This window comes from Suricata suricatta, chromosome 3 (assembly GCF_006229205.1).
Source record: "Suricata suricatta isolate VVHF042 chromosome 3, meerkat_22Aug2017_6uvM2_HiC, whole genome shotgun sequence".
Lineage (NCBI taxonomy): Eukaryota > Metazoa > Chordata > Mammalia > Carnivora > Herpestidae > Suricata > Suricata suricatta.
Window position 1 is genome coordinate 7,738,175 of NC_043702.1, and position 17,188 is coordinate 7,755,362.

General features: G+C 48.8%; 1 protein-coding gene across 1 annotated transcript in view; it reads right to left on the minus strand.

The window, feature by feature from the left end:
• The window catches only part of ARMC9 (armadillo repeat containing 9), a 124,438-nt gene that overhangs the window by 59,871 nt on the left and 47,379 nt on the right, over positions 1–17,188 (minus strand). The window contains exons 10-14 of the mRNA XM_029932870.1: positions 14,741–14,775; positions 11,476–11,590; positions 8,407–8,499; positions 4,142–4,232; positions 2,776–2,913 (exon numbers count right to left, since the gene is read on the minus strand). Of these exons, the coding sequence (XP_029788730.1) occupies positions 2,776–2,913; positions 4,142–4,232; positions 8,407–8,499; positions 11,476–11,590; positions 14,741–14,775 (472 nt within the window). The remainder of the gene's footprint in view (positions 1–2,775; positions 2,914–4,141; positions 4,233–8,406; positions 8,500–11,475; positions 11,591–14,740; positions 14,776–17,188) is intronic.

Here is a 17,188-nt window from a genome sequence, read left to right on the forward strand (position 1 = left end):
AGTGTTACTTCCAATATTTCCTAAATATTTATTGACAGCTTTGGGTCGACCTGAGCCAGCAGACAGCATAGGAACAGTGCATCATCGCTAAATAGGTTTTCAGTAAACTAGTCCAGCGAGGCCCTGGAGCTGTGTGAAAATCAAGAAAAGCAAACCACCAGCTCAATCCCATTTTGATTCAGGGCTCTATAAACTAAGGGTCGTTTAAGGATGTGGGTGAAGTAATTCATACAGGATGACTTTCCGCTCAAAGTCCAGGGATGAAAGCTTACAAAACCCAACACCTCATCAAAGCGTGTTCTGGCGAACGGACACGCCGGCCTGAAGGACGGAGATGAAGCATAATGGTATCGCCATGGAGTCAGGCGAATTCTTTGAAAATCAAAACACCACGGAGGAACCACCTCTGCACCCTCCTAGAGAGCAGGTTATGGTAAAATTCCTACCTGGGACAGTATCTGTTTGTGCTGGTCTATTTTTTTTTTTTTTAAAGATTTTATTTTTAAGTAAACGCTACACTCAGCGTGGGGCTCGAACTCACAACCTCAAGACCAAGCGGCACACGCTTTACCGACTGAGCCGGCCGTGCTCTTCCTAGAATGACACCACACTCAGCACCTCAGTGACACTGACTGGAATGCAATGAAGGCCGCACTCTGGGGAATCCTAACTCTCGTACGTTCATTGGACAGACCCCAGAAACCTGCAAGAACACTAAGCCTCCTTCCAGAACCGAGAAGCTTAAATTACTGTTTGGAGGACTTTCAGAAAATACTGGCAGTAAGAATCTGTATTACCAGGAAGAGGTATTTCTCCATTATATCTTATCTCTGTTACTTAACTATAGTCACTGAATTTCTAAAAATGTTCCAAATACATCACTAAGCTAAATTATCTTTATGAACAGAGAGAAACACAGTGTCCCTATGCTCTGAGGAAAACAACAACGGGGTACTGCTACCTACAGATCTTCTCCATTCACGCAGTGAGAACGAGAAACTTCCACTGGCAGAGAGCTGGCGAACAGTGGGAACTACCCACCTACCGATTTCCCTCACCAGACATACACACTTAGCATGAGTCACTGTGGGGGAAAAAAGAAAGAAGAAGTAGTCACTTTGCAGGCCTTGGGCTACCAGCGAGCACCTGTCAAATGCTAACCACATTTGACAGGAATGAAGTGTGCCCAGAAGGGGGCTGGCGGGCAGAAAGGGCTGAGAATTCTCACTCGGGCCAAGAGAAAGTGGGGTGGTCGTGAGGGGACCCGCACGTGACTCAGAGACTGCGCCCCTGCACACCGAGCCAGGAGGAAGGAAAACGCGTGTGTGCACAAAGGCTTGTATGCGGACGTTCATAAGAGGATTACGCATGTTAGACAAAGAGCAGGCACAGTCCAAGCATCTGCCAGCCCATGAGTAGGTGAGCAAAATGTGTTCAGCCCATAACATGGCGTGTTGCTCAGCGCTGCGGGGGAACCGAGTCCTGACACGCGCCGCACCACGGACGAACCTCGAAAACACGAGGCTGCGTGAACGAAGCCAGTCACGACGGAACACACGTGACAGGCTTCCATTCACCTAAAATGGCCAGTCTGGGTAACTCTACAAAAAGCAAAGCCGTGGTTACTGGGGCTGAGGGTAGGAATGAGGACTGGAAATGGGGAGGAGGCTTCTCTGCGTGGTGATGGAAGTGGTCTAAAATTAGACCACTTGTGGGGGGGACCCTGGGGGTGCAGTCGGTTGAGCGACCGACTTCAGCTCAGGTCATGATCTCGCGGTTCGCAGGTTCGGGCCCTGTGTTGGGCTCTGTGCGGAAAGCTCAGAGCCTGGAGCTGCTTCAGATTGTGTCTCCTTCTCTCTCTGCACCTCCCCAGTTCGTGCTCTGTCTCTCTCTCATGCTCTTGTCTCTCAATAATAAATACAAGTAAAAAAAATTTTTTTTTTAAATTAGCTTGTGGTGGGGCGCCTGGGTGACTCAGTCGGTTAAGCGTCCGGCTTCGGCTCAGATCATAATCTCATGGTTCATGGGTTCGAGCCCCGCATCGGGCTCTGTGCTGACAGCTAGCTCAGAGCCTGGACCCTGCTTCAGATTCTGTAGCTCCATCTCTCTCTGACCCTCCCCTGTTCGTGCTGCCTCTGTCTCTCAAAAATAAGTAAAAACATTTTAAAAAGTTGGAAAAAAGTTAGCTGTGGTGATGGCGGCACAACTCTGTAAGTATACTAAAATCACTGAACGGTGCGTTCCGAAGGGGTAGAGTTTGTGCTATGAAAGTGGGCCTTAGTAAGGCTGTTAATGGGGGGAAAAGCTCCAGGTGGCTGCAAGCTCCCAGTCATCAGAGGGTCCATGGAGACCTGCGGGTGGGCCGCTGGGACGGGGGGGGGGGGGGGGGGGGGGGGGGGGGGGGGGGGGGGGGGGGGGGGACGGGGGCTCCACCCACCTTCCACGGAACCCCCGCCACGGCCACTGTGCCCGCTCGGGCCGCGAGCCACTGCGAGCTGGGCGCTCTCGGGCCCTACTCACGTGTGCGTCTCTACCCCCGCGCGTGGCCTGGGACACAGTCCAGCCCCCGCTGCCCGGATAATATTCATGAGGGGGCCACGACAGCACTTCCTGAGCAGGACGGTTTCGAGGAAGAGAGACAGACCTTCTGGCCCTCTTCTTGGGAAGTCACCCAACCCCTTCTCAATGTTAACTGAAACTGCCATGTGCCCCTGGGGCTGCTCTTGGGACTAGACTGTGGTTTCAGCCTGACTGTTGGGAGCCATCATGACCTACTGCACGGTTGGCACCTGAGGCTGAACTTCTGCAAGGCCCCGAGAATGTTCTCCCGGGTGACGACGTCCTCGTCCTCCTCCTTCAGCCTCTCCTCCAGCATCCGCAGCATCCTTGTGCTCTGGGCCAGGTAGAGGCGACCTGAGAACAGAACCAGAGGCGCTCAAGAATTTATCTTGTGTTACGTTCATGCTCCATAAGCACTTAGGAGGAACACTTTACAGGTAACATATGCCGCGTTTGGGTAATTTTAGGTTCTGAAAAACTTAAAACCTATTTTTTCTGCAAAATGGGTTTTATCCAATCAACTAACTATCCAATGAAGAGAAAACCACTCCTTTTGTAATCAAACAGAATTCATCACTATGTTTTCCTGGGGAGCTCTTTCATGTCCCTGAAATCTTGAACCCAGAAGTCATAGGTACAAGGAGAAATCGAGAGCAAGGAATCTGTATGTTACGAACCCCTTAGTCTTTAGAATAGAGGCAACCAAGCAGTAATGATTTCTGGCACACTCCTTGCTCCTTCTAGACATACCCGTGGCCTGGAGAAGGAGTTGGGAACCATCCATGCGATCCTACAATACGCCTTGAGCTATAACTGGCCTGTTGTAGACTTGCGTCTTGATACAGATGACATTAATTCATACCCTCACTTATGATAAATGTCTGCTAACTAGACGGAAGGACAAGCAAATGAATGCGTGAACAAACATTTCAAGTATCATCTATTCATAACCTGAAAACTCCCTTAATTCACATTTTAAAAAGCTGAAACAACGTAGAACTTCAGGAAGATAATGGGACCCTATAAAATCATTCTGAATGCAGCTTTGGTGTGTATTATCTTTGGAATTTTCAAATCCTCTTGATTTAAGGGGTTATGGGCTTTTTTTTTTTTTAAGATTTTATTTTTAGGTATCTCTACACCCAACACGGGGCTCAAACTCACAGCCCCAAGATCAAGAGTTACACGCTCTGCTGATTGGCACCCTGGAGGTTACACCCTTTTGAAGGAAATCGTGCAGTGCTTACTGGGATCAGCTTTGATTATTTCACCAACAGTATTTTGCAGAAAACTATAGGAGATGCATTACCTGTTATATACTTGAAGCAGCTGAACTGCTATGGTTACAAAACCAGAAAGCCAACAAAATACAACCAGGAGGCTTCTGAAGTAAACTCTAACACCATCAGAATTTGCTCTGACACGAACTAAGCGATTTGCACAAAACCCCTCAGATGCACCGGACAGGAATAAATTGAGGGAACATCGTTAAGAAACATGAAGAGGAACGTCCATTTTCAGAGGAATAAAATGCATGGGACGAGGCCTGGCCACTCTCGGGAAGGAAAAGCCGACGCTCTACCTTCTGCCAGGGATGCGAAGGCGTTGACGAGCCGGGCCAAGTACTGTCGCACGACGTGGCTCTTGGAGCGCAGCAGCTGGAGCACGCTCCTCTGCGGGGACACGCCAAGCGGGGAAAGGTGAGCCCACGGGAGAGCGACGGGCAAGCCTGCGTCTCTTCTCTGGGTCGGCTCTGCTCTTCCTCCGCGTCAGTTTCTTAGAGGTGAAATAAATGGACTAAAGCCAACCCTGCATCTGGAAATCTCGATTTCCAACTGACTTTAAAAAAGTTTTTTGTTTATTTATTTTTGAGAGAGAGACAGAAAGTGAGCAGGGAAAGGGAAAGGGCAGAGAGAGAGGGAGCCACAGAATCCGAAGCAGGTTCCAGGCTTTAAACTGTCAGCACAGGGGCGCCTGGGTGGCTCAGTGGGTTAAGCCTCCAACTTCGGCTCAGGTCAGATCTCACGTTCGTGGGTTCGAGCCCCGCATCAGGCTCTGTGCTGACAGTTAGCTCAGAGCCTGGAGCCTGCTTCCGGTTCTGTGTCTCCTTCTCTCTCTGCCCCTCCCTCTCTCATGCTCTGTCTCAAAAATAAATAAAACATTAAAAAAATTAAAAAAAAAAATAAACTGTCAGCCCAGAGCCCGACGCGGGGCTCAAACCCACAAACTGTGAAATCATGGCCTGAACCAAAGTCAGACACTCAACTGACAAAGCCACCTAGGTTCCCCTCCAATAGATTTTTTATGAGAGTTGACAAAAGTAAGTTATTCAGACTTCTAAATTAAAAGAACGAATTATAGGGGCGCCTGGGTGGCTCCGTCGGTTAGGCGCCCGACTTCAATTCAGGCTATGATCTCACAGTTTGTGGGTTTAAGCCCTGTGTCGGGCTCTGTGCTGACAGCTTGGAACCTGGAACCTACTTCGGATTCTCTGTCTCCCTCTCTCTCTGCCCCTAGCCTGCTCACACTCTGTCTCTCTCTCAAAAATAAATAAGCATAAAAAAAAAAAGAACAAATTATACAGAGCACTTAGTGACTAGCACAAGGGAGGCAATACTGTTGGCTTTACTACTGCTGATGTTTTTCCAGATTCATGAAAGATGCAATGGACGCATCTAATTTTGCTCCCTGCAAACCACAGTAAAAGTACAGGGAATGGATTAAAAAAAATAATAAATTCTGAAGGACAGGGAGAGAGCACACGAAATGTAACAACACAATTTTGGAATCAGGAACACAGGGCGGCCACACTTAGGAGACCCAAGGAGGTCAAGTCTCAAAGGCAGCCATGGACAATGAGGAGTTACTCAATTTACAGCATTTAACCCTCAAAAGTGGAAAAAATGGAGAATGAAAGCTGTCAAAGCAGCCGCTAGATCCCACTCTTGTTGCCCCTACGCTGCCGCCCTCCTGCACACCTCCCCCCACTGGTCTCTTGCGAGGGCAGCACAAGGATCTCTGAGGGGAGAGGGGGCACCTGGCCCAGGTGAGCAGGGCTTCTACACCAGAAGCAGGGGAGCAGCAGTGCCTGAACGTGAAAGAATGCTGAGCAGGGAGCACCCTGTCCTCTCCTACCTGGCTCCCAGAGCGCTGCCCCCATATACTCACCCTCTAGGGAGGAGAACGGAAGACTCTTCCTAGAAGAAAATGACCAGCCCAGGAGCAAAGAACCAGAGATCCTAAAATCAGAGGTTCCTAAGAGAGAGCCCGTCTGGCTCACCTGCAATGGAGCTCTGGGTCTACACACCCTGCCCTCACTCACAGTCACAACTTCCAATCGGCTTTCACTGCCCCTCCTCAAAACATGAGATAAACAAGGTCTGCCGGAAACCCAAGACAAGTTCCCAACATGGGCGATAGCCAGGGCCCAAACAAGTGGGGGGACCCACCTGGAGGAAATGAGACAGTGCAGGGAGAAGAAAACTAGAAGTAAGGTCAAATGTGTCACTGATGCCGTCAGAGATACAAGAAGCTGTATTGTCTCCGTGAAAAAACAGAATGCCATAAAAAGGGGGAATGAAAAACTCAACCAGAGGGTTGGAAGATAAAGATGAGGAGATGTCCTGGAAAGTAAAGCAAAAAGAAAAATATGGAAACTATGAGAGACAAGGTGAAAGTAGAGAAGCAGTCCAAGAGGTCCCACATGCAGAAAAAGGACAAAGAAAACAGAGGGAGGAAATCATCAACAATATAACTCAAGAAAAGTCCCAGAACCACAGCTGTCAAGACTGAAGGGGCTCACAGGACACGCAAAACAATGAACCAAAATACACAGACAGCAGTGGGACATTTATCAACACTGGTGATCAAGAGAAGACTCGACAGCCTTCTAGGGAGAAATAAACAAGTCACATACAGAGAGGATCAGGAATTAGAATGCCTCTGGACTTCTCAACGGCAACGCTGGCGCCTAAAAGACAACGGAGCAAGGTCTTCAAAATTATTTAGAGCCCAGAATTCTGTAGAAAGAATTAAGATATTTTCAGACATACATCATCTCAAAAACATCTACTTCTCACCTGTCCTTTGTCTAAAAGCTATTAACTAAAGGACGTACTCTGCCAACCAAGAGAATAAGAAAGAGCATTCTCAAAAGTGTGGTCCTGCATCAGCAGCAGCAGCAGCATCCCCTGAAAACTTGCTGGGAATGCAAATTCTCAGGCCCCTTCCCAGACTTACTATGTGGAAACTGCGGGGGTCCAGGAATTTGTGTTTTAATGAGCTTTCCAGGTGACAGGACTGCACCCTATGCTCTCTGAGAACTGCTCACCCAGAGCGCACTAACCACCGGGGCCAGTTTCCTGGCTGAAACGGCCAATCTTGGTGTCGTGGTGACACAGCATCCACGTTGCACAAGGAGTTTTCCTCCTCTGCAGACTGACCTCTGAGTCCACTCCAGCTCATTCCTTACTAGAAAATAAACCATGCCAATGAAAAATAATGACTTGGGGAAGAAATGACATGCCTTCAACGGCTATAGAAATCACAGCATTGTGACAAATACCACAAAACCTGAGACATCTTTCATTGGAGGACATTATTTTTTTATATGTATGACCAAGAAAGAAGAGAAACCAATTAAACGACAACAGGCCATCACCTATTAGATACGTTCTAATTTCCCAGATGCTAACATGGGAGGGGGAAATGTATCTCAGATTCAATGAGAGAAGCTAGTTTCAGAAAGATTCAACGGAATTTGCCCTTTGAATTTGAGTTTGTAGTCACAACAGTATATTTTTCAGCTGCTTCTTGTCTGGTAAGTTGGTTACAAATATACAATATATACAAGTAAGTTGGTTATAAATATAAGCAGATATAAAAATAAAAGAAAATAAGTCACGAATTTGAGAGACAATTTTTAAACGTAACATAACTCTTTCATGGGAACAGTAAGACTACATGCAAAGAATAAGCTGGCAACTCGGAATTCTCAAACGCTATGCCCGTGTGCACAACAGACTACCATGCCCTAAGGGGTATTTCCACGCAGCTCACACACTGTGAAGCTTAACAGTAGGGAGATAAAGTATTTACGTCATTTTGGATAAACACTCAATGGCAGATAACAAAAAGCAGTATCTTTATATATGCCACGTTCAAGACCAAACTCCTCCTCCAGTCCAGCGAAGCCCGGTGCTGACCACAGGTAGGGAGGGGAGTGAGGAGCGGGGAGGGGGACACCACATAGAGGCTGGGCCCTGGGCTAAGTGCTTCCCACATGTGACCAAACGCAATCACCCACACAACCTCACAGGGCAGGTGATGGCTCCATCTCAGAGATGGTAAGAGGAACTTGCCTTGGGTAACCTGGCTCTGAGGCAGGAGGGCAGAAGTTTGAAACCGGTTAATCTCATTCTGAATCCTATACTCTTCCCACTGCATCATCAGACTTATCATGTCCCAACCTATCTACAAACACAGCGTTAGCACATTTCAAGCCGGGCCCAGATGAAAGCAACTGGACTGGCTTACCCGTTGCCGGACGTGAGTCCTGCCGAGCTCAGGCAGCAGGGCCAGAGAAGGACTTGGGATTTGGGGAAAAGGAAAAAGGACAGGCAAGAGCTCCAGGGTTGAATCAGACAGTTCAACCTGTAAAGAACTCTACTAGAGGTGAAAAGGGGGCCAGTGTCTGGGGTGAACAGCACATCTCACCAGCTAGGAGGAGCTCAAGGCCGACATTCTGTCACTAGGCTGAAAATACAAAAAGTAAAGCCTCCTCCTTTTGCTAAGACCGTCCCCTCGGAATGAAGGCCCTGGCTGGGCTCTGGCCCTCCTCTCTCGGACCTGGCCGTGGCTGTGACAGTCCAGGAGGTCATTGTCAATGTAGGCTTCCAGAACGGTCTCCCTCTGCTCTCCCGGATGGGATGTGGTCAAGCGCTAGAATAAGGAAAAAGAAAAGTAATAGATCTAAGTCTTAAAACGGAGAAAAATGTTCATATAGCGGGCATCGTTTAAATGGCAGGACCAGGGGCACCTGGGTGGCTCAGTCGGTTAAGCGTCCAGCTTTGGCTCAGGTCATGATCTCACGGTTTGTGGGTTCGAGCCCCGTGACGGGCTCTGTGCTGGTAGCTAGCTCAGAGCCTGGAGCCTGCTTCAGATTCTGTGTCTCCCTCTCTCTCTGACCCTCCCCTGCTCGCACTGTCTCTCTCCGTCTCTCAAAAATAAATTAAAAATCATAAAAAAATGTTTTAAATGGCAGGACCAGTACGTACACATTTAACCAAAGCAAATCACCTCCAGGAGGGGAGCGGTAGTTATGCAGCCAACCTGTCAGCGGACCAGAAGTTACGAAGTCGTATTTCCTAGTGGGTGACATAGGAGTCAACCTGTACACGTGAAATCTCCAGAGAAGGGAAGTGGTAAGATGCCCGGATGGCCAGAGTAAGGGAGAGCTCACCAATACTAACCTATTTTACAGGAAGCACCTCAAGCACTGGCCCACGGAGGATGAACAGACCATTAGCCAGCACACGGGAATGCGGGAATGCGAGCATGGTGGGCGGGGGAGGAAGTGTGGTAAAGGTCAGGGAGGCGTGAAAATACAGGGTGCAAGTGAGGAGAGCTCAAGGGGGTGGGGGGCAGACAAAGGGCAGGTGGAAGAGGGCGTGGAGCAAATGTACTGCCAACAAATTAGACCTCCTACTGTACAGAGCACTGCAGCAACAGTGTGTGTGTTGGGGGGGGTTGCTGGGTAGAATTTTATAGATTTTGAGCACCGTAAATCTCTTGGGTTAGGGAAGAATTTACTTAATGTCCATAGGGCTAGGAAAAATATGTTGTGGGGCCGTGGGTGGTTCCGTCGGTTTATCATCTGACTTCAGCTCAGGTCATGAGTCTGCGGTTTGTGATTTCAAGCCCCGTGTGGGCCTCTGAGCTGTCAGCAGCTCAGGAGCCTGCCTGGGTTTCTAGGTCTCCCTCTCTCTCTGCCCCTCCCCCACTTGCACTCTCTCTCTCTCTCTCTCTCTCTCTCTCTCTCTCTCTCAACAATAAATAAACATTAGGAAAAAAGAAAATATGTGGGGAGCATGTGCAATCGTGTGTGTGTGCGTGTGCACGCATGTGTGTATATGGGTGTGTATGGGTATGAATTACAATATGAGAATGTCACATAACTAAAGAGAGCAAGTGTCCTTGTTTTTCCAGGAAATCCTGCTAACGATCCCCGAGACCGCAGACCCTTCTGGCCGAGGAGGAGCTGGCGGGTAAAGGACAACATGGCAAGAAGACAAGAGTGGCCGAACCCCCCCGACCAAAAGGTGGAGGCCTCCAGAGGCCGGTGTCCCTGACAGACTGGACCCAGCATGGCCAAGCAGGGAGGCCCCGAGGGGAGAGAGCACTCTACAGAAGGTGGGGGCCAAGAGTGCCACATGTGGGGGCTGCTGGGACGGCGTGGCGCGGTGTGAGGCTGGAGGGGGACGCAGACAAAGTCATAAGACACATGTTTACTTTCCCTGATAATTCTGGGACAACGCCATTCACTCAGCAAGGACTAACCTGTCCCACCAGGGGACTCAGCAGCATGAAATGAGAGGACATGCCAGGCGAACAAACGAGAAGCCGGGGAAAGGGTTTGCTGACATGGGCGACATCTGGGCAGGGACAGGCCCCCCGAGATCACTCCTGCTGCCCGCCCACCCTCGTCAGCTGACGCTAGAGGTGTCCTCAGAGCACTCCTCAGGACCATAGTCCAGGAAGCACTTGCAACCATCAGCAAGGAGACCCTTGTCTACCGAGAGACAGGGAAGTTGCTCAAAGGCATTTTAATGCCAAATAGCCTCAAATTCAGGGTCTATGAGGGGCCGGACATGATTACAGGATAAGTTAGAATGGATCAATCAGCTCAAGAGCCAACCAGTACTGGCCTAGACCTGCAGTTCTCAAAGTGTAGTCTGGGGAGCCCTAGGGGTCCCTAACACCCTTTCAGGGAGTCCACAGGGTCTTGCTTATTTTCATACTAAGACATGGCTTAGCTTTTCCATGGCCAACCTCTCGGAGGCTATATGAAGTGTGACGCTGTGACAAATCAAATGGGGAAGCAGATGTGTGAGAACCCCGTTGTCCGCCATCAGACCAGACGTCAAAGAAATTTGCAAAAATGTATAAGGATGCTGCTTCTCCTGCTGAATTTTTGCTTGGAAAATAGTTATTTTTTATAAAAAAAAATATGTCGTTTATGTGATGTTCTGGGTTCACTGTTCATCTTAAAGATATTAACATAACGTTTTCTCAGTTTTCATTTCTAATATTATAAATGTCCGTAGCTAAGGTTCACATAAACGAAAGCCGTCCAGGTCCTCGGTAATCTCTGAGGCTGGAAAGGGGTTTGAGACCAAAAAGCTGAAGAACCACCAGCTTCCGCGGGACCGGCGTGAAGCCTGGGCTCTCCTTCCCTTAAAGACTCGATCCTGCACACCTGCCCTTGCTGCCTGCGCCAGCGGCCACGCGGCCACGCCCAGGTGCAGACATCTTGGTGACAATGACTCTGGGCACTCACACGCCAACCTGGCTGGCCGGGAGCGTGGCTGGAGACCCAGAGGCAGGGGCAGCCTTGAAATTGCATATTTCAGGGTACCTGGGTGTCTCTCTCTCTCTCTCTCTTTCTCTCACAACAAATGAATAAATATTTATATATATAAAAAAAAGCTGTGTATGTCACAGGACAGAGGGAAGGCAATGGCGACTCTGATGTCAACACAGGGGTTTTTACAGAGGCCGAGGCGGTCAGGAGAAGCTGGTGGGATCAGTGGGCAGGATGATGAGACTTTTGGTAGATGGGTCACAGGACCCATGCGGGCCACCCAGCAGGCACCCTGTGTGGCCTTTGCCCCTTAACCACAAGGGGAAGGTACGTACCCAGCGTAGAGCCTGCAGCAAGAAGGCTTTCAAGCGGTCACTCCCCCAAATCAAATCCTTCTTCAGTTTCTCATAATCCAAGGAGGGAAGTAATGGGACATCCTTCAGCTTCCTCCTGAGCAGCACAAGTTCAAAGAGAAAGAAAAGGGCCAAGGGGCACGTTCATTACTCCTGCCGAGTCTGGGACGCCCAGCCCCACCGCACAGGCCGGTGGCAGCCCGGCTGCTTTCTGCGCTCCCCGCACCAGGTCCAGGGCCCCCCGCGTCAGCTGTCTTCCCTGTGAACGCACTGGGGGCTGGCTTCACGTCTTTCCTAAGACGGGGACTCCCTGCCTAAGCAGGTTTAGGATCCACTGCGTTCCCGTCAGGCCCGGGCTCCATCCGACGGGGACGAAATCTCCTCCGAGGCACCGGCACTCGTGGCAGCGCTCGGAGGCCTCTTTAGGGCCTAGAGCGCAGCCCCGAGATGGGTAGCGTCGGCAGGGCCCAGCGTTCTTCCTAAACACCTGAGGTCACTGTGCCTCAGGAGCCTGAGGAACCGAAGTGGGGGCCGCGAAGGACAGGCCGGGGTTCGGAAACGCCTGTGAAGAGCAGGTGCGTGGTGGCCCCCAGAGCAGGTGCAGGGGGCGCCAGGAGGGCTGGGGTGCCTGTGATGTGGGCTGCAGGCAGCAGAGCTGGCCAGCCCTGCCCGAGAGGACCTGGGGAAGCCCTGGGGGAAGCCGGGCTTCCCACGGTCTCCGCAGTTTGGCTGGTTGAACAGGAGGGGACCGGGCAGGAGGGAGAACCAGTGAGAAGGGAGCGAGGCCTGGGGTCTGGTTTACAGCGCTGGGCTGACATGAACCTCCTCACTTTGATGTCACACTTCACAGAGGTCACCACTGGACACCTGGGGACTCAACTCCCTGGGGATTTATAATTATTTCAACGTAAAACAATAAAAACCTAAAGCAAAACAAAAACAGGGTTCTCCCGATCCTGTGCAGGGAACATCAGTTCTAGTATCAACACCCCCCCCCCACCCCGCACACTACTCAGGGGGGCTCAGAACGCCTTGGGTGAAAAGACGCAGGATGCAGGGCTCTCCTGCTCCTCCCTCGAGGGTAACTAGGACACGTCATGTGCGTTGCAGGCACACAGCATGACGATCATGCACGCTGCGAGATGGTCACCGCTGAGTCTCTGCCCTCTGACACCATACAAAGCTCCCCCGTTTTTTCTTGTGATGAGAACTCTGAAGATTTACTTTCTTAGCAACTTGTCAATCGGCAATACAATAGCATTGACCATGGTTCCTGTGCTGTCCATTACATCCAGGACTTATTTTAGAAGTGGAAGCTTGTACCTCGGTCTCTCCCCCGCATTTCACTTGTTTCCTTAATTTGGGAGGCTGGGATAGAAACAGGGAACACGGCCGGGCGGCAGCCTTTAGGATCCTGTCGGTTTTCTTCATGCTCGACCAACGGAGCCAGCCGGCCACCCCGACATGTAAGTTTTTTTTTAATGTTAAGTTTTTATAAGACTAAATGAAATCCTCTTCTAGGGCCCAGGGAAAAAGGCCAGAAAACAGGACAACAAATGAGATCTCAGTAAACACTCCTGGGAGGAGTGTATCCTATTTTGTACCTCAAACAGTGGAGCCACGCACATGCGCATACTGACTATTCTGGCACATTTTCCCGAGGCAGATACTACTGGGTTTCAAAATGGACAGAGACAACTTTAAAAATTCCAATGACAAATAACTGGCCAGTATTCTTCAAAAGTGTCAAGGCCACGAAAGACAGAGAGACTAAGGAATGATTTCCAAGGCAAGGAATCAAAGACACGACAGCCACATCCGCGTGTGATCCTGGACTGACTGCTGGACTAGACAAAGCACCTGACGGAACACCTGGTAACACACGCGTGAAGCCTGTAGATTAGATGGTTTGGTGCCAGCATTAATTTTCTGATTTTGACAACTGTCCTGGGCTTGCGTCAAATACGGACACGGGGAATCCAGGGGACAATTCTTTGTACGGTATTTGTAGCTCTGAAATTATTTCAAAATGAAGAAAAAGATTTTTTTAATTTAAAATTTAAACAAGGACTTGTTCTAGATGACAAAAGGGCCATCTGTAAGGCCAAGTCTGAAAGTGTCCTAAAGCGGGGGTGCTCCCACTGGAGGGACGTGACTCTTCGCTGTCATATGCGGCCCACAGTTACATGCCCAGAACGGCAATATTACCGACTAAATTCATTGCCAACTAAGTTGCTCAGGAACCCCACATTTCTGCGGCCCAGCCACTCTCCCACCGTTCAAGACGACTGGGTCCTACCTTCTCCTCTGTCTTCTTAAACCCCCCCCACCAGCCCCCCGCCTTTACTCTCCACAGGGGACCTTGCCTCTTATATTGGGAATAACATTACCAATGCCCCAAGCAGTTTATTAAATCCCCCGCACTGTACCAAATGCTTTATACACATTAACTCAGTTCTATCCTCACGATAATCCTATAAGAAAGTTATCAGTATCATTTTACAGGTGAGGAGACTGAGGCACAGAGAAGTTACGTAAGTGGTCCGAGGTCACAGCCCGGGGCAGAGGTGGGGGTTTAGCCCCGGCGGTCTGTGCTCACAAGCCCTACACTGTACAGCCACCACCTGAAGGGAACAAAGTGCAGGGTCAGTGTCAGGCTCAGGCAGGCTGAGGGGAGGCCGGCTGTGTCTCTATCAGGTGTCTGAGTAACCTGACGGCACCCCTCCGAACTCCCACAGGGGGGCTCAGGGGACCAACAGAACCCGCTCTACTCCTCATGCCTTTGCTAAAGGTCCTCAGCTTCCTTGCTACTGCGACACACGTGCCCGGTGAAGCCCCCTTGCATCTGTCACCCACGTGGGTGACAGCCGATTTGGATAGTAAGGCTCAGGCCTGTACAAAGCTATCCTGTGGTCACAGCGTGAGCCGGTGGAGAACATGAAGTTTAGACACCACGCCGCTCCGCTGACTGCCTTGTGACAAGATTCTATGGAGCATTATAGGAACAATTCAACAATTTTTTCCATTTGATGCTACCTCCTCAAAATAAATAGAATTAATACTAAAAGACTAACAATCTTACTTATAATTACTGGCATTTCCTTTAATACCCATACGGAGCTCTAGCTAATCAAAGGCACTCCTCTAAGCTAGGCTGTTAAGATGAATGTTTACTAAAGCTACTTTGAATCCTAGTTTTACGCAGGGCTGTTCTCCATAATAACAAGTCCCAAGGGCAATTACTCACCCGGGTGCCAACGAGGCCCGTAACATGGTGGAAGCCTGGGGGTGGGGGGCGGAAACAGAAGAAGAGAGACCGTGTTAAACTGTGAGAACAATGCATTAACCCTAAATCACTTGACTCACTAAACATTAACAGATTTGCAGAGTTTTTAATCCTTCAGGATTCTCCGACCATAATCATATGTGATTTAAAAATTAGCCCAAACTGAAGTTAAGCGACACACTGCTGATGTGTTTCCCAAGCCGCCCACCACCCTTGTGGGTGCCTTGTGGCTCTGCTCCAAGGAATACTCCCTAGAAAAAATGAGTGGGCTCCCCCCGACCAAACTAGAGAGGCACTCAAGATAGCTGCCTAGTCAGATATGACAGAGAACAAAAGCAATGAAAATCAGGGGCGCCTGGGGGGCTCAGTCGGTTGGGCATCCGACTTCGGCTCAGGTCATGATCTCAGAGTTCATGGGTTCGAGCCCCACGTCGGGCTCTGTGCGGACGGCCCAGGGCCTGGAGCCTCTTTTGGATTCTGTGTCTTCCCCCCTCTCTGCCCCTCTCATGCCCATGCTCTGTCTCTCAATAATAAAAATGTTTAAAAAAAAAAAAGGCAATGAAAATCATATTATCCCAATTTTTTCTTTACTAAGATTTTCTCTTTGAGTATAAAAATAACATGTACTTTGTACCAAGTCAAACACTATAGAAGTGTTTATAGCAACACCCCACCCCCTTCTAGTCTTAGCTATAGGCCAGGTCACTGCCTACTTTATGGACATTCACATTGTCCCATTGACTGTTTTGCTTTGCTTTTGCCACTACAAACAATGCTATGTTAAACATGTACTAAAACAGACTTGAGAAACAAAAACCCAAATGCTGTGTGTGGCACTTACTTGGACCAACCCAAATGAACTGTAAAAAAACATTCTGAGAAAATAAGGGAAATATGAATATGAACTGCACTTGTACGGTGTGACACTGGAGAATTAGTGCCAATTGTATTTGGCATCACAGATATGTTTGGTTTCTGTTTTGTGAAGCCCTTATCAGCTGGATTTATACATTGAATTATTTACAGGTAAAGTGACATAATGTTTGGACTAGGTTTTTTTTTAATGTTTATTTTTGAGAGAGAAAGAGAGTCAAAACGTGAGCCAGGGAGGGGCAGAGAGACAAGGACACACAGAATCCGAAGCAGGCTCCAGGCTCTGAGCTGTCAGCACAGCGCCTGACGTGGGGCTTGAACCCACAAAGAGTGAGATCATGACTTTAACCAAAGTCGGTTGCTCAATGGACTGAGCCCACCAGGCGCCCCTGGACTAGGTTTTAAGAAACTCCAGGAAAAAAAGTTAAGTGGAGGCGAAGACAAGAAATCTCAGCCCTCTTGAAACCCTGAAGGGGCAGGCGGTGTCACTCAGTCCTCTGTGTCACAACAGCTCTCAAATGGTCATTATCCACACTTAGCACACGGAACGTGACTATTTTACAATTATTTCTGTGCCTTTCTCCTTTCGTAGACATGGCGTTCCGTAATGGGTGGGGATATATCACCGATATTTGTACCTAGCACCTGGACACACAGGCACGTGAACAAATTGGTTGAATGAATGAACGAATGAATGAATGAGTGAAGGCTGATACCCCCCAATAAGCTCTCCACAATCCTTGACCAATTTAACAAACTGGCCCTGGCTGACGCCTCTGTTCTCTACTGCTTCCCGGGTCCTATTTACAGGCCATACAGATTCCCACCTGGGAGAAAGAACATCATTCCTAAAGGGCTTGTGACCATGTTTTATGTTTTTTTAACCCTTGACTTTTTTTTAAATTAACGGAAATGCCTATTTCTGTTGTTGGCTTAAATAGCAAGTAGTCCAGAAAATAAGTTTGAAATGTCATCTAAATTACTCATCTAACACATTAAGAAGACCAAGAAGCCAAGAAATAAGGGCACAGTCATGTTAGACTATTAGCCTAATATATATACAAAATAAAGATATTTTTAAATTAGTGTTGTTGGCTAATCATATCTCCACAAATAAAATTCATCAACACCCCCCCTTTTTCAGTTAAAAAAATGTTTTCTATCATTTATTTATTTATTTAATAGTTTATTGTCAAATTGGTTTCTATATAACACCCAGTGCTTCTCCCCACAAGTGCCCCCCACCATGATCATCAACCCCTCCCTCCCTCCCCTTCCCTCTTCAGTCCACGGTTCCTTTTCAGTATTCAATAGTCTCTCATGATTTGTGTCCCTCACTCTCCCCAGCTCTCTTTCCCCCTTCCCCTCCCCATGGTTCCCTGCCAGGTCTCTCCTGTTAGACCTATGAGTGCAAACATATGGTATCTGTTCTTCTCTGCCTGACTTATTTCGCTTAGCATGACACCCTCGAGATCCATCCACTTTGCTACAAATGGCCATATTTCATGCTTCCTCATTGCCATGTAGTACTCCATT